The 22,532-nt window shown below is 32.2% G+C and overlaps 1 protein-coding gene across 1 annotated transcript in view; it reads right to left on the bottom strand.

Annotated features, from left to right (window-relative positions):
• The window catches only part of PCDH15 (protocadherin related 15), a gene marked incomplete at its 3' end in the record, with an annotated part of 922,351 nt that overhangs the window by 13,165 nt on the left and 886,654 nt on the right, over window positions 1-22,532 (bottom strand). Inside the window, exons 29-31 of the mRNA XM_079136109.1 lie at window positions 15,948-16,124; window positions 8,717-8,935; window positions 5,135-5,287 (exon numbers count right to left, since the gene is read on the bottom strand). Coding sequence (XP_078992235.1) covers window positions 5,135-5,287; window positions 8,717-8,935; window positions 15,948-16,124 — 549 coding nt within the window. The remainder of the gene's footprint in view (window positions 1-5,134; window positions 5,288-8,716; window positions 8,936-15,947; window positions 16,125-22,532) is intronic.

Genomic DNA, 22,532 nt, shown 5'->3' with positions numbered 1-22,532 from the left:
GGAGGTGGTGGAGGAAGAGGAGGAAAGGGAGGTAGAGAAAAAGAATCAGGGGAAGAAACAGTAGGAATACAAAGTGGAAGAGGTGGAAGAGGAGGAGGATTAGAAGGAGGAGGAGGAGGAGGAGGAGGAAAGGAAAGAGAAAAGGGGGTTAGGACAAGAGGAGGACCAGGAGGAGGAGGAGGAGGAAGAGGAGGAGGAGAAGGAACAGATTGAGAGGAGGGAGAGATGTTAGGTGGATGGGAAAGATTTTCAAAAATGTTCCTTTTGGTTTCAATATCCAACATACAAGGGAGTGTCTGTCTCTTAAAGACTGAAGAATTTGAACTGCAAGGCCTTGGAGGAGAAAGTTCCAAGGAGCAGTCAGCAGGAGAAAGGATGACATCAGTCTCTGATTTGAGTTCCACAGTTCTTGAAATAGTTGGCAAAGTGGAGAAAGATAAGTGAGACCAAGAAGAGGAAAATGAAGAGTCTGAAGCTAGAGATTTCAACTGTTCTGTTTCTTTTATAGCCAGTGTGTCTCCTTGCCTTATTTCTTCTCTCTCTGTCAGATCTGTATTTTCAGTTGTAAACAATGGATTGTTACTACCATTCTTGTTGGAATAGGTTCCAGGGCCTTCATTTTCAGCTCTTTGCCTGGTGTTCTGCCAGTGCATCAGATCTATGCTTTCTGGTTTGTTTGGAACCTTCCGCATGCATCTTCTAGGTAAGCTGACTGGCTGGTTCCACATCCTCTCAATCTTTTCTCTTGGGCCCCTCAGGGACTGACTCTTGACTTGTGTTTGCACTAAAAATGGGTCTTCAAAATCTGTTCTCAAGGAAATGTCTGAATGTGTAGATATTTGACCTATCTTTTCCTTATAAAGGGGGTTAGAGGTACTTAAGTCGTCCTTATCAGATAGAAATGTGAATTTTCTTGTAGACTTCTGTTGGTTGTTTTTAAGTGATCCATCTATATGAGCTGGTTTGTGAGCCTCAAAGGTATTGGAAGAAAAGGGCATCACAACTTGCTGATTTTTCCTGTCTTCTGAGAGTGAGTTATTTCCCCTGCTTTGTTGAAAATGGTAGAGAAGGAAAAGACTTGAAAGAAAAGAAGATAATGAAATGTAAGGAAACAAGTTGTGACAGCTTTCATGAGAACGATGATTTTGTGGTTCTCATTACTACTTCAAAATATAAAAATGCCAAACAACACTAATCTACTGAAGCAAAACATTACTTTCAAATTCCTATTCTCAAAAATACAAGGCAGTAAAATCTTGAGAGTTGTGAGTAGCATGAGAAAAATTTTACTAAAAAAGATGTGTCAATCTATAGACTGTTTCTTTCCCTCCCCAGTTAGTTTGATACAGCAAAGTATCCAGGTCTTCACATAACAGTTCACTCATGCATAAATCACAATGCTTCTAATTTAATACAAGCAACTTGGCCTTTGATTCTGTGTCCTTAGCCTTGACTGAGGATGATCAGAGCTGACTGTTATGCATAAGAGATCCTTGGCTGTATCTGAATCAGTATGTCTCCACCATCCTTCATCTCAGTAATTTTGGCCTAGAGCTGAAAGTATTCTGATCTGAGACAAAATTTGCAAGAGAATACAGAAAGGGGCATTCTATTTTTCAGATTAAGAGAATTAACAGTCCACAAACAGGGAAACTTCTCACAAAATTCAAAATGACATTTGACTTTAGGCTATAATCCTGAAGAGAGATTATTTTCCTGATGCTTAATTTTTATTCTTAGTTTTAAAGCATTATAAATAATACCAATTTTCAGAGGAGGTGCTGGTCTTTCCTTCATATATGATCTGCATAAATTTTAGAAAAGACTTCCCTTATTGAGAATATTTAAGTTAAAATTATGTGGCTTTAATGTCATTGAAAGATTTGCTCTTCTGTGAATGCTGAAACATAGGTAGCTTTGAGATATAAACAAATTTGGAAAAGCCAAAGAGCACAAATTAAGTACCTCTACTGAAAACCTTGGGACCCTGCCTCCAGAAAGGTTGGGTGATAGGTGGTTTAAAATTGTCTCTAATTAGGATTTACTCTCAAGTACAAACAGAATAACAGATTTTAGTAATTATTTAATATTTACCTTCCATAAGAAATGGAAATAAAATGGGGAATATTTTGAATAAAAACTAAATAGTCACGTTGAAAAATAGGGGTAATAATTTAGGCAATAAAATTATGTATAAAGCTGTTATTTGGCAAAAGTATGAGTTCTAAATAAAGAATGCTAAGAGGTGGACCTAGAGTTTCAGGCACATCTGAGTAATTCGGAAAGTGCTGACAATTTGGATTAAGTTGGCAATCAACACTTTTTTTTAGATCTTGGAGAGACATTTTCTAAGTATGTCAAAATTCATTTAACTTGATCTTACTTGGTCATTGCTTTAATCTTTGGAGATTTGGTCTCGAATTGATCTTGATTTGATCTTTTGTGGACAAAATGGTCTACATAATGATACCATATAACTTATAATTTAAAGAAATCTATAAATATTTGTATTAAATTAAAAACAAGCATAATTTTGAAAGCTTGGAATATCACTGGGAACATTGGTTTTAAGCTCAGACCATTTCAGACATCAAAAGGAAATTGGGTGTGGAAAGTTTCCTTTTAAAAGAAAATGACTCCATGGTAAAAGATGAAGATCACTGTAGTTACAGTAAAATAACATTTAATCTATTCTATTACATCTATTTTCTAATGTCCTTGTATTAGAATGATATTATTTACTTACTTATGCCTATGTATCCACAGGTGAGAAAGAGAAAACATGTGATAGAAAAAAGAAAGTTTTAACTACAGTTAATTTGAGATGATTATAAAAATATTAACAGGAAGTTGCTTTAAACATTTAATACTTATATTCAAGAAAGAAAATGCATGATTTTAAAAAATTTTCTGTGTGCTTATTCATTAAGAATGATATTTAATAATGTCATATGGTATTTATTTGGATGTTTTATCACATCAAAATATATCTAGCAATGTATTTACTATATATATGTAAAGTTGACCTGTATGAAACATGAATAATAATTATAATCCTAAAATAAAAAAATTTAAATGAGACTGTGAATTGCTATGCTTTAACTCTGAAAAATAGGTTAATGTGCATCGATTTATAAAGAAAATATATTTTGTTTGGGAGAAAGTAAATATACAGATACTATGATGACTATTACCGAATGAAAACTGAAACTATACAGTTATTACTTGGTGAAGACATTTATTCAAAATGACTTGATTTTTTAAAAATTTTTTTAATACTTTCAAATAAGTCACTTGGAGCCAGTTTATTTGGTAACCTATCATTAGAATTCCTATGAAAGGTTTTGAATGAATAAGTTAAACATTTCCTAAAGATAAGATGATTAAATACGAAGAACTTAAAATATTTTAATACATATAACTACAAAATCTTTTATAAAGTTTACTACCATTTTTCTAGTAAAACAATAGTCCATAAGGGTTGCTTATTGCAAATTGCCATTGTGAAACTACTTTGAATTCAGATGCCTGTCTTTGTTCAAATTAATACATATCATTCATTCTTATACAGAAACACGCTTAACTTATACATATTGCTTTATTTTTTCTTTCTAAAGTTGTCACTATTAGATGTGGTTGACATGATGGAAGAGAATCAAATCATATTGGCTCAATTCCTACATTCACCAATAGTTCAAAAACAACCCTCATTTTCAACTTGTGAAAAAAGTGAAAAAATGTATTTGAAGCATGAATCCCATTTTGTATTGTTTTAGAAAGAGAATTTCATGTATTAAATGCAATTTTAAAGTTAGTTTTAGTGTTAAAAAAGCATTAATAACAATTTTATCATTATTGAAATTAGAATCTAGCATAAAATTATTAATATAGCAAACACTAATAACATCTCTTCTTAAACCATTTTCCCAATTAACAGTGAATTTCATTATTTTTGAGGCTTGCTTTACTCCTACTAGTAAATGCTAAAAATTTAGAGATAGGTTTCAGTCCCTCTACTTGACCAAATTCTAGTTAATAAAAGGGTTTCTGAATTTAATTTAGCTGTTTTCAAAAATTTATAACTATGCTTGATAGTTTTAGGTAACATCACTAAGAATTACTCTTGAATTTTAAAAATATAGACAAGCTAAACATCACTAAAAGGAATCAGATTATGTGGATAGAATCATTTGATGGAAATAGTTAAGCCTTTTAGCAATAAATTAGTGGTCTCTTTTAAACTTATCACTTAATAATGGTTGGAGATTCCAAATAGCATAGGAGAAACATTGAGCAATGATATAGATCTGCCTGTATTTTACCATGCAATCTTCACAGATTTTATGCTAAAATTTTTGCAAAAAAGTTGGGTGCAAACATTACATGAAGCTTTTAAAAAAGATTGTACCAATATTACTTATAAAATAATTTATTACTAAACTGTCTTTGGTGCAAGATTAGGATGCCCAGAAAACTCTTGTATGTTAATGCTCAATTGTGACTGTTCTGCAGTTAGTGAAAAAAAGTAAGAGTAGAATAATGAAAAGCATGTTCTGTAATAGTTGGGCATTTAGCAAGTGGATTCTTTTCATGTGGATCTTAAGTACTATATTATGTAATGGTCCAAAATGGTATTCTATGAAAGTGTATGATTTTAAACTATAAAATTTAGTTTCAATTACCAAATGGGGATTTGGTTTTGATCCCAAATAAGGCATTACTGTTTTAGCATTATTTAGTTTCTTATCTTCTATGTGTCAAAGATTTTTTCTGAGAATCTATTTATATAATTTTTAGTGGTGGGGGGAGATGTCTGTGTCACCATGAAATCTGGTACAGTACATATAATATTAATATCCTAGCTATAAATTTGTTTTCACAAGTGAATACTGCTTTTCTCTTAGGTTGTGGGTTTTTTTTTTTTTTTCTTTTTCTTCTTTCTTTTTTTTAACTCTTTGGCTATTACTTTTCAACTTTTCTTAGGTTCTGAACAATTTTTTTTCTGCTTATATATAAAAAAATAAACAGTCCAATAGCCTAAAACGGTATTTCTACATCTGGTTGTAATTAAACATACCAGTCAGTATCCTTTAAAACCCATATACTTCTCAAAGTTTCTCAAAGACCTACTTACATTGTGCTGTCTCCAAGTTCTTCATAGAGATGCGCACCGGGAGGGGGCGGGGGCTGCGGGTGCGGTGCCACCGGAGCAGGGGCTGGTGCTGCGGGCTTTGCTGCAGGTAGCGCAGATTGAATTCGTGCTGTCTTCGTGCATTCAGCTTGCCGTCTTGGGTAAAGTAAGATTGTTTCATAAAATTCTCTTTAGAAATCATATGCTTTTCAGCAAGCTATCTTAATAATGAGATTGAGTTTGAACCACTTAAAATATTTCAAATAATTATTTGAACTCATAAACTGATATTGTGACAGAAGCATCCTCATAGATATCATTTACATATAATTGTCCCTTAATTCCTTAAAATATTTACTCCTTGAAGAAGGGGGAAATTAATATGAATATTTGCAAGTTAAATTACATAGTAATATTAAAGTTACAATGAGGGGAAATAAGTTGTGGTGTTCTATGATTGCACAGAAGGGTGACTATGGGTAACACTAATGCAATGTGTATTTCAAAACACTAGAAAAAATAATTTTTAATGTTTTCACACAAAGAAACTATATGTGTTGGAAGATACGGATGTGCTTACCCTGAATTGAACATTACACAACGTATGTATATATTAAAACAATAAATGGTACTCCATCAATATATATAATTTTATATATCCATTAAAAATTTTAAGAATAATTTTACATGATGGATAATTAAAATTGTAATGGATCGCTTCATTAAATGAGGCATATAAGAGATTTTTCCTTTATTTTTCATCTATTTTGAGAAAAGTTATTTAAAAACTATTTAAATATTTTTGACACTACTTCACAGAAGCTGTGTAGGTATGCTATACAGAAGGGAGATTTGGTTACCTGTTTTTCTTTTTTTTATTATTCCTAGGAATACCTGTGGTTCTTATATTAGAGATAGGTCACTGTTCTTGATTATCATGAGCATTTATTGCTAAAGTGTAGAAATGATTAGAACACTCCATTTTATATTTTTTTCACTTCTATCCAATTCTAAAATCAGCTCAATTCCATATATATCAAACCAAACAGTACACAGCTATTATAAATGCCAAGTAAGTAATTAATACATAGTTCTGAGCAGGATAACTACTTGAGAGATATATGGTTTCTATTTTTCTATTTCATAAAATCATGTGCAAAACATCCATAATTATACTTACACTTTAAACCTGTTTGGGAAAGCAATGAATAAGAAAAAAGAGAAAACTACATTAAAGATAGCATGCTCATAATATTTTAACATATGATTTATTCTAAATAATGAATAATTTACTGTTTAAACTCAATGACTCAGTTAATGGCATAGTAGGGAGATTAAGGATTTCAATTCAAAAAGTGAAAGTGGGGAGCACTTCATTGCAGTTATAAAAGCTTCTAAAACGTTCATTACAGGAAAAAAAATGAGCTAAATGGAATAGGAAAAACTGGATTAAAACACAGTGATGTGAATTTCAATTCTAACAGAAATGGAAAATTAAAGATGATTTGATCTTTTTAATTCCCTTGTTGGTTCATTCAGATTGAAGAATATTAAAGGAATGAAGAAAGTCTTCCAAGAAGCCCTGATTATACTCTTGTCCTTCCTTTCAAGCTGAAGTTAAACTGGAAGGTGGAAATTCATGCCAATTTTCATGACAATTCTCACTATATTTGCTTTATACTTTTCTTTACCTAGCAAATTTCAAAGACACATCATAATGTAAAAGAATAGCCAAGCATTTCTATCTTATTCACAGGCAAAATTTGAAGGTACAACATTAGGTCTTAACATGTTAGAATTTTTCTTTGATAGCTAAGTAGAGCAAAACTCATTTTCTATAATTCTGTTAATCTATAAAAAATAATAACTGAAATAAATGTATAAAGTAATGAGCTGATTACTCAACTAAAAGAGAAATAATCATCTACCAAGGGTTTAAGTAGTAAGCAACTCAATTTTTTAAATTTTAGACTGCTGTTATAATAACATATAAATGCTTCAGTTTTGATCACTGTACTCTGTGTCAAACATAAGAATTTTTCTCACTATTTTTTTTTCTACCAGGATATAAAATTGCTCCTTTGGGAAACAGATGGATAAAAAGGATAACTGGCAATACAAAAAATTAATATTAGATTAATGGCTTAATTTAAAATAATTTACCCAGTATTATTTGTTCATACCTTCAGATTTAGCATATTGATTGATATATTAAGGATACATTAAGCTCCACAACATCAACCTAAAGATTTTGTTGGCAATTTCACATTGTAGTTGTGATGAAAATATTACTCTAATGTCTTCATGTAAGTCGTAATTTTCAAACTTCAGGTTGAAATCACCTTACCTTACTCAATTACTTAATTCAGAGGAAAATTTTCAGTGTTTGAGAGTAAAGGTAATAATTTAAGATTATATTAGGAATATTTTAGTACTTTTTCAGTATTTTAAGTAATTAATAACAGTTTTACTATTACTTCTTACTACTTGTTACATTAAGTAATTTATATAATTCATGATGCCTGTTTTTTATTTTCTTTTTGTAGCACCCTCAGGGATACCTAACTTCCTTTTTTGGGGGGTGGGGGGGAAGTACCAGGAATTGAACTCAGGCTCAGTCAACCACTGAGCCACATCCCCAGCCCTATTTTGTATTTTATTTAGGGACAGGGTCTCACTGAGTTGCTTAGCACTTTGCTTTTGCTGAGGCTGACTTTGAAGTTGCCATCGTCCTGCCTCAGCCTCTGGAGCTGCTGTGATTACAGGTGTGCATCACCATGCCTGGCATGGCTACCTAACTTCTTGACCAGTTCTCTACTTTTTTCAATACAGGTGTATTTAAAATAGTTATACATCAATCACAAAATTTCTGATACCTAATATCAAACCAAGGATATTGCTAGTGTGCCTCAGCAATAGATATTTAAATAGTAATAATTACTTGATTATTTTGAAGGTCAAAATAAATTTTTAAATATAGATATTATAAATGGATGTGTTTGACTATAAAAAATGGAAAACTGAGGCTCTACACAGCCAAAACATATCATCCGCTATTATAAGAGGTTAGATCAAGGTTACATAGGAAGAAAGAAGTCACATGGAGAATTACACCTGATATGATGATTTTATTATGATATTGTTAATACTGTGATCATCTGCATGAAGGTAAATTTAGCATTATGGATGAAAACCTATTATGGCAATATAGTGAGGTTTCATACCTTTCTTCGGAACTTGGTGAAGTGGGTATCTGGATATAACATTCTATTGTTTATTTTCCATGAGCTTCCCTCAGGAGGGGTTTAACCCAGAGAAGAGAATAAATAAAACCATAGGAAATAAGCTAATCCTCCTACTGAATGAGATTACATTAAGAGCACAGGAACATTGAGCTGTACATAAGAAACTTGTGGAAAGTTTGTGGTGTTCTCCTTTTGAGGAAGGTGATTTAGTTCAAGAAAGATAAAGCATTCCCAGAACAGTTAATTATCAATATTTTTCAACTACAAAGCCACATTACCAGAGATGATTTTCTGTATATCTTCAAGGAACTATCCATGTTTAGCATCCTCGAATACTTACTGTCTGTAGCTGACTAAGACCACCAAGATGGCAGGAATACAGCAGAGGATGATGATGAAGGCCAGAGCCAGCAGAGCCCCTTCTGTGTATCCTAAACTTTCTCCTCGCTTTTTAATGCTGGTCACTGCCTCTGGAGTGCGGATCTCCAGAATGCGCCCTCCTTCCCCATAATATGGTTGAAAGTCTTTATTGATATCAAGCAGCTTGCCATCCAAAAACCTTTACAGTTAGATAAATAGTAAAATTAATGACACTGGGAGAGAAAGACCCATTTTAAAATGGAATAATATTGTAAAATATTTTATGATTTTTAATTTTAATACAAATTGAGAGTGTTATGGATAATAAAGGCATGTATGAAAAGCATCAGCAATAAAGAAGATTAAGTACATATCTGTACAAATCAACATGGTTAATGATAATGACCCTTACTTGATAATGCTGACAGGCTGGAGATAAATGATTTTCAATATTATTAAACCTCCAACATTGAAATAATTGAAATCATTAAGTTAGTCAGATGGAGTAAAATATAATATTCTAAATATTATGAAGCACCATTTAAAATTATATTCATTCATTTTTTTTCTCTTGTGTCTTCAAGATAATCCTAAAGACAGAACAATACAATACCAACTGACCGAAGACCAGATTCTGACAACATATGGAATCCGATCTGAAACTCCAACCTAAGTCTTCAGACCCCAAATAAATGTTTTCTACCACATCATCTTAAATGTCAACATTCTCATAATTCAAACTAAAACAATGTTTTATAGGAAAAGTATGAACAAATATTGTTTTTTTTTTCTGCCTAGGAAAAAAATGATTAAATCAATGATACAGGTAGAAATTATTGTAGTCAGGAAGACAATTAGTCATCAAGTTAGTCATCAAGTTAATCCTATTATTCTTGCAAATCTTTCCTCTAAATAACACAATACTAACTATGGGTATTATACTATGGAGGAGACTGAAGGAACAATTATCACTTAATCTTATTTGGTTTCATATTTTGTACTATGATTAGTAGGCACTATATTTTTTCAAAATTTCTGGATAACTTTTGTAAAGTCCTTTTAAATGCCACATATTGATACAATACTTACATCATAAATGCCGCAGAACCACAAGATGTTTTAGTTAGTTTTAATTTTTTAGGATTTTTATTTAAAGGTCAAATGTTTTAATATTAAAAATTGGAAAACATGAACTATTTCAAGAAAAACAAAATTACACATGATTCTGTGATGCAAAGACAACTGTACTCACTGCTAAGAAGATCTTGGCATATTCAAACTAAATCTTATCTTAAATTAAGGAATATTATTATAACATTTTGATTATATAGCATAAAAGAGTAATAGTATTTTAAAATTATATTTCCTAATACAAAAATACCATTCTTATGTTGAAAACCATGGAAAATATAAAGATTTGTGAAAGAAAAGTTTAAAATGGCTCTAAATTTCACCATCAAAATGTAATGGGTAGAGCAGAAAGATAAGAAAATGGGGAAGGGTTGATCAATAATTATCGAGTTATGGTCAGAAGTAAGGTATTCTTTTATTATTATTATTATTATTATTAGTTAATTAATTAATTAATTTGCATATTGGGGATTGAACTCAGCAGCACTCGATCACTGAGTCACAACCCCAGCTCTATTTTGTATTTTATTTAGAGGCAGGATCTCGCTGAGTTGCTTAAAGCCTTGCTTTTGCTTTGAAGTTGTGATCCTCTTACCTAAGCCTCCCAAGCTACTGGGATTACAAACATGCACCACCATGCCAGGCAGAAGTAATATTCTATTATGCTCTTGCATAGTAGGATGACCATCAATAACTATTATGTACTTGAAGAAAGGATTCTGAATATTTTCACTATAAAGAAATGATACATATAGGAGCAGATAGGTATGTTTGACCTGACTTAAGCAATATACAATGCACTTTATATCAAAATATCCACACTACCCATAACACACATAATTTTTATGTCTTCTTGTATTAAATAAAGAAAAAAATAGCCAAATGCCATGCTTTTGGATTTTAACCGCATATTTATGCTTTTTTGACACTATTTGTTCTAATTTTCAGCATGATCATGCAGATTTTAAATTTATTTAACATTCTCTTCAGACCTTTCATACATGAAAAAAAGACGCTTGGTATCAGATGAATTCTAATAGATAGTTTATTAGTCATTCAATTTAAGAAACCTAATGGCCCAGATAATTCAATTTTGGGTTTGAAGCTACATATTTTCTTAACTTAAATTTTCATACTGCAACATGAGGCAATTAGAATGCCTTTTTAAAAATATATCTGGTTTTTACAGATGAGAAATGAACTTTTTATAATAATTTTCCTAGATTATTTTTTACGTGTTGAACAATATAATAATGTTTTAATCATTTTGTTTGAATTTCTTATCAGATAAAGAAAGATATTCTCAATGAAGTATAGATTAAGAATTAAATAATAGGAAATATATTATTAAAACTGGGAAAATCAGAACTAAAAGATGATCATTTTTTGCAGGGATAATCTACTCCTATCAAGTGGAATTGATTTGACAGATCTCAATTTACTGAACTCATGCCCAAATCATGTAAGGAACATTTGTTAGTCATACAGGTGATCCCTTTTGAGTTTATATCTAGACTACTATACTACTTTTTGTACATTGCCTAAATATTTTTGAGTCAAAACAGTTTTTTCCTAAAAATATGGTGAATTTTGTTTTATTGCTCTTTGGAATTTTACCAAGCAAATTAAATGTATTTTATAGAACCATAAAAGCAAGTAAGAAAAAATAGGCTAATATTTTGATGAACTGGTATGTGTATATTCAGAAATAAGTTTAAAGTAACAGAAACCCACAAATAAAGAAGCATTTTTACTCCTTCTCAAATTCTTTTCCATGAATGTCCATAAGACAGATTAGGGACAAGATAGGAGAAGAGAAAAATCTCTTTCAAGGAGCAAGAACAAGAAAGAATAAATCAGTTAAGGCTGTGGCATGGGCACAAACACCAGACCATTTCCCAGAGATTATTTCACACATAATAAGAGTTTCATGCAGGGGATGAACCTCCATCCCTAGAGTTCAGGCAAAGGCATATGTTTTTCTTTTGCATAAGCAAAAATCTACTACACCTAAAGGAGGAGCAGTAGGTCCCCTGGGTTTAGTATCCTCTGCACCAGTACAAAGTGGAGGTTTCGTGCTGGTTAAGCAGGGGCAAGACTCACAGTCAAAACAAAAAACCTACCAAAGATAGGTGTGGCTGTCACAGGAAGGAGAGGGCAAAAGCTGAAAAGCACCACCCCAATGCCTAAACACGCTGGAAAATGAGAACAAAGGAACCTCCCAACCCACACCCCAACCTTGGATTAAGATTAGAACCAAGGCACAAGCAAGAGCAGCATAACACTGCTGGAAGGAAAAGAGGGAGGGGAGGAGTCTATCCATGGCACAGGACTGCAGAGACCTTTAGCAGGGAAGGGTTTAACAAGAAGTAAGAGAACATTCCAGCACTTCAGGCTCTATTTTAAGAATGAAGTGACCACATTCCATCTGGAGAAAATGTGAACTCTGTGACACATGAAAAGTAATGACTTTTCCAAAACTAATTCCTGAATAGATTTACTCAACAGAAAAGGGAGTATGTGCATGTATCCTCATAAACTCCTGCTTACTTCAGTCCTTACAGTTTTACATATCTGGTATTCAATCAAATAAAACACAAATAGACTAAAAAAGAAAAGAAACACACCAGTCTTTTCAAGTAAGAAAGAGAGTAACAGAACCAGATTCAGTTAACCTAGATATTGAAAATACCAGAAAGGAACTTGGATACAAGGCTGAAGAATACAATATAGAATTCAGAAGGAAGTGGAAAGCATGCCTGAACATGGGGAGATTCTCTACAGTGTTGGAAACTATAGAAAAGAATCTAATGGGAATGCTAAAGATTTCTATTTAAAATGATATCAAGATGAAGCATTTATTCGATGAACTCATCAATAGGCTCACACAGATGAATCCATAACTTAAAATCAGGGCATGAAAAAGTATCCAAATTAAAAAACAAAGATAATATTGGTACGGGAGAAGGACCAGAGCAGAGATCCAAACACCATGAGAAAAACTGGATTGTCATTGTAGTCACAGAAAGGGAATAAAGAGGAAATGGGACTTCACAACTATTTGAAGATATTCAGTATTTATAGCAACATTTATTGAAAAACTTTTCTTTCTCCAAGTTTAAATTTTTGTCAAGAAGCAGTTGGGTGGAAATGTGAATTTATTTTTGACTCTGTATTCTGTTCAATGATCTATGTGTGTTTTGATGGCAGTATTATGTTTTACAATATATTTTGAAGCCAGTAGTGTGGTGCCTCTGGGTTTGTTCATTTTGCTTAAAATTGCTTTGGCTATTTTATTCTTTTATGTTTCCAGATGATATTAGACCTTTTTATTTTCTATTTCTGTGAAGAAGGCTTCTGCTATTTTGAAAGGGATTGTACTTAATCTGCAGATTGTTTGGGGTAGTATGGACATTTCTACAATACTCATTGTTAAGTAAGAGGAATATTTCAAAAATGGTTCTAGACTGGACAAATATAACAAAAAGTAGATGGTGGTTATCTAAAGCCAGGGTGGAGGAGAGTAATCAAAAATAACAACTAATTGTTATGAATTTCCCTTTTATGTGATAAAATGTTCTAAAATTGGTTGTGGTGCTGGTTGCACAACTCTGAACACTAAGAACTACTGAATTAAACACTTTAAATGGGTGATTATATTGAATTACATCTAAAAAAACTGTTTAAAAGATAAATATTTGAAGTGAAAAGTTCAAGGAATATTCTAGTAAGAAAAAAAAAATAAAAATAACAAAAACAAAGGGACAAACAAAAATGTTGGTCCCATAAATTCAAAACTAGATAAAAGTGATACATATTTATTACAAAGAATTAGTCAATTCAGGTATTCACAAATACCAAAAATCAAAATACCAATAAACTTGCCAAACAATACAAGTTATTTACATGTCAATAGGAATCATTTCAGTCTTCTTCATGTCTGTACAGCTTTTTATTTTTTGTGTTTGCTTAAGTCCATTATATAAAATCAAGGTGAACTTACTACAGTAATTATTGTTTTTATTATTGTTTCTAATCATATGACCTGAGAATTCCAACATCTTCAGTTACTTAGATTTTGGAATTAAGAAAAATTGAGGAAATAACCCTATACCCACTGTCCTGGGGTAGATAGCAATTTAACATCCTATTGTATTTGTTCAGTGTTAAAAACTAAATTTTCAGTAACTTTCATTACTACAGAAGAAATGATGATACGTGTGCGTAACCAGTCTTGGAATATGTGTGCCTGTGCATAAAATTTTATTGTAAAATATTTCAAGGAACAATTACAGGGTTAAAAAGAGACCAGTGTTTCCCAGCTAGGTCAAGATGAAAACTGGTAAGGCTAAATTTTAATAATTCATGGCAACTCTACCCTCTTCTCAGCATAAATTATTTTTTTCTTTTATCAGTGTTCTCTACAATTTTTTCCAATTATTATATCCCTAACATGTTTGCCAGAATAATTCAAATTATAATTACTATTATTTTACTCTTTAAAACCAGGTGCATGTCTCATAAAATATATATTTTTTTATTTAGGAAAATCATTCCAAACTCAGTCTATTATCAAATTTTTAAATAAAACAAGTTTAAATAGAAAACACAGAATATGGGTGGATTTTTAGAAAAGAAGAAAAATTCTAATATTTATAACAGAAAGAATATATGTAGTCTAGTCCTTCAAAATTTTTAAAATAATAAAATGCATAACATTGGCTTCGTAGGACTGAATATGACTTTATTTGGAGAGAGATTATATATAGCCTGAGGGAACTATTCCTTCAGTCATCTCTATTTTCACACAGTGATTAATGTACTATCTTTCATAAAAATCTCTTAAAATAAATTGATAAATAACATACTTAGTAACTATGGCTCTTTTAAAATTATACTGATAATCATCATCTTGTTGCTAAAATAGAAGCAAAAAATTTTTTTCAATAAGCAGATTTAAAATTAAATTGAGAGTTTATGGATTTTAGTGAAAATAAATAAGTAGGTATTTGCTAAATAAATGTATACATACATATATGATACATGTAAATTTGAACATGGACATCCTTCTATGCTGTTTAGTATGAATAGACAAATTTAAATTCTGAAACCATGATATTTGGAATAAATTTTGATAAGTGTTTGTAAATATACAAACTATTTTGAATATATGCACGTGATTTCATATCAACATGTATTTTAAATTAAAAATGTTTACATGGAATTACAGTCTAAGAATCTATTCGTCACTAGGTGTCACTAAAGTAAAGCAAAAAAAGTTAGGTTTTTTTTTTTTTAAGATTCAACTTCTGGAATAACATCTAATGGAAATAAGTAGAAACATTTTATTAGATTCTGACCCCCATTTTTTAAGGAGATATAACTCAAATATTCAAGTCCACCCCAAGTTTATACCAGGATGAAATACACATAGGGTATAGACTTAAATCGGTGTGATTTTTTTCTTTGTTCTCCACCCCCAAATCAAGGGGAAAAAAAAGAAAAAAAAAAAAAAAATCAAGTGCTAATTTTTGCTGACTCGACAGACTTGTGAGAAAGCTGGATTTCTTCCTAACAGTCAAGTCTACTGAAATTGTTGTAGGGAAACTGCTGCTCTAGGAGTCTGTATTTTCTTCTCAAACAGGCGAGTTCTTAAAGCAAAAGTGAGACCCTAACATGAAGGGATTGCTACCTCCCCACCCCCCTTTTTTTTTCCTTTTCCCTTCTTATTTTTATTTTTCCTTGTTTTGGGTGTGCTGGGGATCTAACCCATGGCTTCAAACATGCTAGGCAAGCACTCTATCACTGAGTTACATACCCAATCCTAAAGTGACCTCAAGAAGTTGTTTTTTGCTTGTAACAGACCCTCTGCTACCCATACATTCTGAAGTCACTGCAGCTCGAAAACTTGAACTTCAAAACTTAGGTGTGAGGAACATAGTTTTTCTCTCTGATTTATTACTTGCACTTCACTTGCATTTTGGTGGGTTTTAAACTTTTAAGTATTTATAATTAAATTAGAATTACCCAGGGTGCTATTGTAACCAGAAAGCTGTTACCAATTTAAAAAAAGTACTTACTTAAAAAGTTCATTTCTGTCAATGGCTCTGTTGGTTTGGGGATCAATTGCGTAGACAGTCAGGTCACATTTGCTGTAATCTTCTAGAGAAAAGGCATCCCCATGCCTGCGAGCACCAATGGACTCTACCACCACCTTGGCACCAGGAATTTGATCCTGAACATAGCGATCCAAAATCCTATAAATCAAGCGAAGTACAAACATGACATTATGATGGGTTTACTAGGGGAAAAAAATCACCCTCAACTTGAAATGACATTTAGAAAATGAAAAACGATGACAGCCTGGTTTTTGCTAATATTTACTGAATATGAACCCTTGAAGGAAAGAAAAGAAAAAAAAAAAAAAAAACAACAATTTTTTCAGCTCCCAACAAATTTTTGAACTCCCAATGATGCTAAGAGTCAAATAAGGTAGAAAAAGGTCACCAACCATGTCCTATTTAAGTCTAGATTTTTGAATTTATGATACCATTTAAGCTTTTATGTGACACATGGGAAAGGCCAAATATGTTCTACAAATAAAACTGTCTCTGCTTTAAAGGAGTCAAGGGGGTCTTTTGTCTCCAGACATCACATACTCAATGTCATAAATTATACCTTCCACCTATGTCTGCAATACCTGGCAGAGCTATATGCTAAGGTAGAGGATGAGGATATCTGATTTCTTAAGGGTGCAAAGATCCTGAGGCATTATAGCAATGAGAAAATGTGGACATATTTTGCATGATAAGTTTACAAGGTTAAGATAAAAATATTTCATGCAAACATAAGAAACTATTTAGGAGAACATGATCATCTGAAAGATATACCATGCCATATTGGAATAAGTAATAATAAATAGAAAAAACAGATATAATATTAATAGGTAACTTTCTGAAAATTGCAAGTCTTCCAATTGGATAGCTTGATTTTAATTGAGAACACAATTTATTACCAGATAAAGTTTGTTTTCCATTTTTCTACAAATGGCAATTTCCTTTATTTTCCTTATTTTCTTATTAAAAACTTTATATTACTAACTCTTGTAGATTAATATTGGAATGTATAACTGTATGTGAAAATACGTTTAAATTGCCTGTAGGTTCAATGCTCCTTTGGAGTCCAACTGTGAAGTATTTTCTTGGGTGGATAACATATTCTAAAATCCTCTTTTGCTTAAGATATCAAATTGACCTATTTTCTGCTCTGTTAAAAATAAATTTCCTTAAGAGTTTGACATGTGCTTGGTTTGTCCTTATTACAAGAACAATCAGGATATTAAACTTTGGAGGAAATGGCTGTGCCAGTGTATGCCAGGGGACACTGCCAATGGTAGTGAAATGCTCTGTCCATTTGTTTTCACATTTTTATAGAGAAGTTCAGTTGAAGGCTGTTCATTCTCCTCCTTTCTCATCACCCCACATTCATGGCCTTTCCACTATGCAGAAATTTTTCTAATGAGATTCTTGCAGATGGATAAAAAATGCAAATGGGAGTAATAGCACTGAAGAGCACAAAGTTTAGCCTCATTTTTCACCTTTTACACATCAACGACAGCACATTAGACAAATAATTGTAAGCTCTTAAAATCTGTTTCCTTAAGTACAAAATGAGAACTTCATTCCTTACCTGAAGTTTTGTGTGACTTAAGTGAACTAAAGCTTTTATACAAATCTTTACTCATTTTTTTTTCACATAGGAAGTGTTCCACAAGTTATGATTGTTAATCTTATGATTGTTGCTACTAATTTGAGTTTAGTGTTTGCATTAACAGGCTTCTTCCTTGAATCTAAGTGAATGTATTTAATTTGTAGAAATATTAGAAAACCTTATTTCTCAGTGGTACAATTGGTTCAGAAATCAAAACCAAACAAATGTGAGTACACAGTTAAAAACATTGTAGAATGTGGGCTAGCTGTCTCATTGCTTCAGTTTAACAATTTGTATCTTCTGCAGTTCCTTTTGGTGTGATTTGATATCTTTGAAGGAAATTCCGCACGTATACATGGATTAACTGTGCACTATCCTACAATGAAGAAACATTTCTATTGAACCTGTATCTTCAACTGTATTTCAATGCAATACTGCAGAATCGTGTTACTAAAAAATTAGATATAGAATGAAATATTGCTGTACTAATTCCTTTATCATTTCAGAGGATCATAAGTCAATGAAGTCTAAAATAAATGGTATCATTTCAAAAATGCCATGTCTTCTCCCTGAACATATTTTTCTTAGACTCTTAGAGATCTTTTCAGATGAATATATCCTACGATAAAGAAGAATGTGTCTCAATTCAAATTCTTCCTAAAGTTTTTCTTACAGAAACCTGAATTTAATACTTTTTTATAAGAACACATTTCGTAAAAATCTGCGTTCCACCTACCATATGTATCTATTTATTAAGCATCTTCTACATCTATCATCATTACATATATTGCATACATGTAATTTTATTATATGTAGTACATATACACATACATATGTGGATATATATATACATATATAAATACATTTAGAGAGAGATAGTATGAAATTAATCTATTATATTTATATCTGCACCAACAAATTAAAAGAGATGTCTATAAAGATGTTTATACAATGTTAATAATACTTAGGATAAGATGGTATGAATGAGTTTAATTTTTGTGATTCTTCTTACTTTGTTTGAATTACTTATAGTAGGTATAATAAAAACAATATAGTCATAATTTACAAAAACATTTCTTTAATTCTCCATCTCCTCTCTCTCAACTTCTTGAGAAAAAAATCTTCATATAAGTCCATATGTTTAGAACTGGAAAATGTAAAAAAATTAAGTTGGGTACATCGTCATCTAACAAATTACAGGAAAACTCAAGTAAGAGTTAAGTGGGAAGATTTTCATTCATTCATTCAATAGATTGTATGTATACGTCACATTATTTTACCCATTCATCTGTTCGTGAATATACTTGTTGATTCTATAATAAGGTTATTGTGAAAAACACTGCAATGAACATGGAAGTGTAGATATTTCTTCAACATCTTGATTTCAGCTCTTTTAGATATATACCTAGAAGGGAGGTACTAGATCATACTGTAATTATATTTTCTAATTTGGGGAGAACCTCCATTCTGTTCTCCATAGTGCCTGCATGGCCTGCTATTTCCATCAACAGTGTGTAATTGATCCAACATGTTTCTTTCTTCCATTTTGGTAACATCCATCCTAATAGATGTAAGGTTATATCTTATTATGCTTTTGATTCATATTCTCATGATGATAATAGATATTGAATACTTTTCACACACCTGTTATTCATTCGCATGTTTTCTTTGAAGAAATGTCTATTCAAGTTTTTTGACCATATTGGCAGGGGTGAGGGGAGGTTGCCCTACACAAAAAGTAACTAAATATGAATTAAAAATGATTAAATATAAGGTCTGAAACCATAAAATCCAGAAAAAGACATGGGAGTAAATGTCTTGACCTTGGTCTTGGGATGTTTTCTTGAGTATGATAAGAAAGGAACAGGCAACAGAAACACAAATAGCTAAATAGGACTACTGCGAGCTACAAAGCTTCTGTACCACAAAGGAAAACTCAGCAAAGCAGAAAAGGTCACCATCAAAGTGAGAGAAAATATTTGCAATCCAAATATCTGAAAAGGGGCGATTTCCAAAATATGTTGGAAAGTTCTTTCACATCTTTAAAGCTCCCTTTTCTCTCCCTTACCACTGACTTTGCAGAATAATTATTTTTGGAAGTATACCTAAGTTTTATAAAGCTTAATTTAAAGGAAGTGAGGTTATTATTGGGTTGGGACAGGGGATGGTACCTATATTTCATAATTTTATCATTACTGAGAAATTCATTATCTGACTCAAAACACATACAATTTTGGTACCTCTAAAAGAACAATGCCTCCTGGACACAAAGCAAAGAATATATGATTAAAACACTGATTACATTCCTATATCAAACTTGGATTGAGGCAAAATTCCCTCTGACAGCTGACAGTGTCGAATTTTACCTGTGCCTTGTATTTCTAGAAAAGAGTGACAGTTAAGGGGTCCTCCTACTTTTCTGTGTTCAGAGAAACCACTGACTGCAAAGAACCCAGCCTTCCCACTGTGAATTAGATAAGACTCATGGTGACTCCTGGTTTATCTGTAAGACAAACACACACCTTCAGATCCCCATTCTGTGTTTCATGAGTAATTAGTTGAATTGTTTTATCACTAATGATTGATCAAATCAAATCAATGTTTTGTTAGCCAAAACCTTTTAAAAAGTCAGTCAAGGAGACTAAATGGGTTAAATTTTCTCCTTCCTTGATCCCCTTAGGCTGACTCCCCCTTAGCCCAACATCTCATGCAACCTCTTCTTAAGTCCCCTCCTAAAATAGGCTGATGTCAGGGTAAAACATTCTGTAATTTACTGTCTGGTCATCTTTCTTTCTCCAAATCCAGTTCTTTCTAGCCTCCCTGAAAAAGAAAATTTCTTTCTCTGTAACCTTTAAGGTATTTGCAGAGCTTTTAGTCAGAGAATTCACCATTACCAGTCCTCCTTCCACCAGCACATTCTTTCCCCTCTCCTACAAAATCCTTTTGAATACCATCTCTTCTCTCTTAAATCTAGATTTGTCTTTATTTGACATAAAATGCAATTATAGAAATTATTACTCCATGTTTCTCTTTATTCTTCCTACATAAGTCTGTAGGACTAAAGAATATTTTTATTATACCAACTAAAGCATGTGAAATGCAAAGGATTTTCAGCAAACTCAATGTGAATCAAAATAATATTCTTTATTCCCTTTCCTGTTCCAATGTGTTATGGACTTCATGTTTGCATCCCTCTAAACTTCACATGTCAGGGTCCTAATCCCCCATTGTGGCTGTATTTGGATATGAATTCTCCCAAGAAATAATAAGGTTAAATGAGGGTCCTAAGGGTGAGCCTTGGTCTAATGTCTTTAGAAGAGACACTGGGAGCTCCCTTCTTCCTCCAGGAACCCAGGAAAGAGTACACAATGAGAAGCGTCTGTCTTCCACTCTGGGGGAGAGCACTTACCAGACTCTAACCTACTGGCACCTTGATCTTGGACTTCCACAGATTTCTAGAACTGTGAGAAAATAAAACCTCTGTTGTTAAAGACACCCAGTCTGTAACACTGTCATGGCAGACTGAGCAGGCTAAGATGCAGTGTGAGTCAGCCAAGAGGTCCCCAAATTTCTGATTGTATTTTTCAGTTTCCTTTCAACTAATTTGTGTGAAATCTGGTCAGTGCTACTTAATTATAATTAAAAACTGTTCAAGCAAACTGTAAAATAATGATGTATAAATCATTTTTTTTTTTTTTTTGCTGCCACTAAAAATAGCAGTAACAAACAAGCCTAACCAATTGAAGTTTTGTTCTCCCCATTAATGAAATGCCATCCTGTATACTTTGATCCATGGGCATATAGAGTCACAAGCTACTTCAATCAGTTGTTTCTATTACACACAAAAAAATATGCTTAGGAGTGGGCTATCTATAACACAGGAATTGCATTTAATCTTCATAAAAGCCAAAAAAGAGGACACTATTATTTTTGTCTGACTGGCATTTATGTTCTTTCCCTGAAAACATCCTGATTTTGATTTGAGAAATTAACCTTGTCTCTAATAGTCACATATGGCAGGACATAAATCAGGGATCTTGTATTGCCCTAGCTCCATGTCAAAACAGACTACATGCGACCCAAATCATGTCACTCATTCTTTCAAACTTGGTTCTGGAATCAAAGACAAAGAGTTTTAAATGGTTGAAATTTCATGCAAGATATATCTTCACCAGATGAACACTGTGTATAAAATTATTCTTACAGTTCTTGCTTTTCTGGCCTTTAGAGTCTCCCTTGTTATTAAACATGTCTACTTTTTTCCATCCTCTTAGTGATACTGACATCTACCATCAGCCTTCCAATATGTTTCCTTTTTCTGAAGTGAGACTGAATTTATAGCACATTGGAATTAACATATACTTTATAGCAATACCAAAGCACTAATCATTTTTTAAATTGTTTCATCGCAATGTTTGTATGTTTGTCCTGGTCTTTAGTTCAATCTGTCTTTATAGTTCTTTTGAGTACATAATTTGCATTATGGTTAAAGATAAATGATTACTACATAGTTTGATAGAAATATGTAGTCTGGATAAATCAAACTAATTACTTAAATTTGCCTTGAATCAAAACTGCCAAAACTTGGAAGCAACAAAGAAGTCCTTCAGTAGGTGAATTATAAACAAATTGTGGAGCATCTAGTCAGTGGAATATTATCTAGTGCTAAAAGGAAATGAGTTATACAGCCCTGAAAACATGGAGCAATCTTAAAATATCACTAAGTGAAATAAGTCAACTTGAAAAAGCTACATACTGTACACTTCCAACTATAGTTGTCCCTCATTATCCATGGGGGACTATTTCCAAGACCCCTGTGAACATAGTGTTAATGTTAATGTTGATGTTAATATACGCTTGTACAAAATGACATACTCTTTCCATATAACCCACTAATATCTTCCTATATACAGTGAAACATCTCTAGATTATTTATGATATCTAATATAATGTGA

This window comes from Sciurus vulgaris (assembly GCF_902686455.1).
Source record: "Sciurus vulgaris genome assembly, chromosome: 4".
Classification (NCBI taxonomy): Eukaryota; Metazoa; Chordata; class Mammalia; order Rodentia; family Sciuridae; genus Sciurus; species Sciurus vulgaris.
The sequence above is the reverse complement of the archived record's forward strand: the minus strand, read 5'-3'. Positions and strand labels throughout refer to the sequence as shown.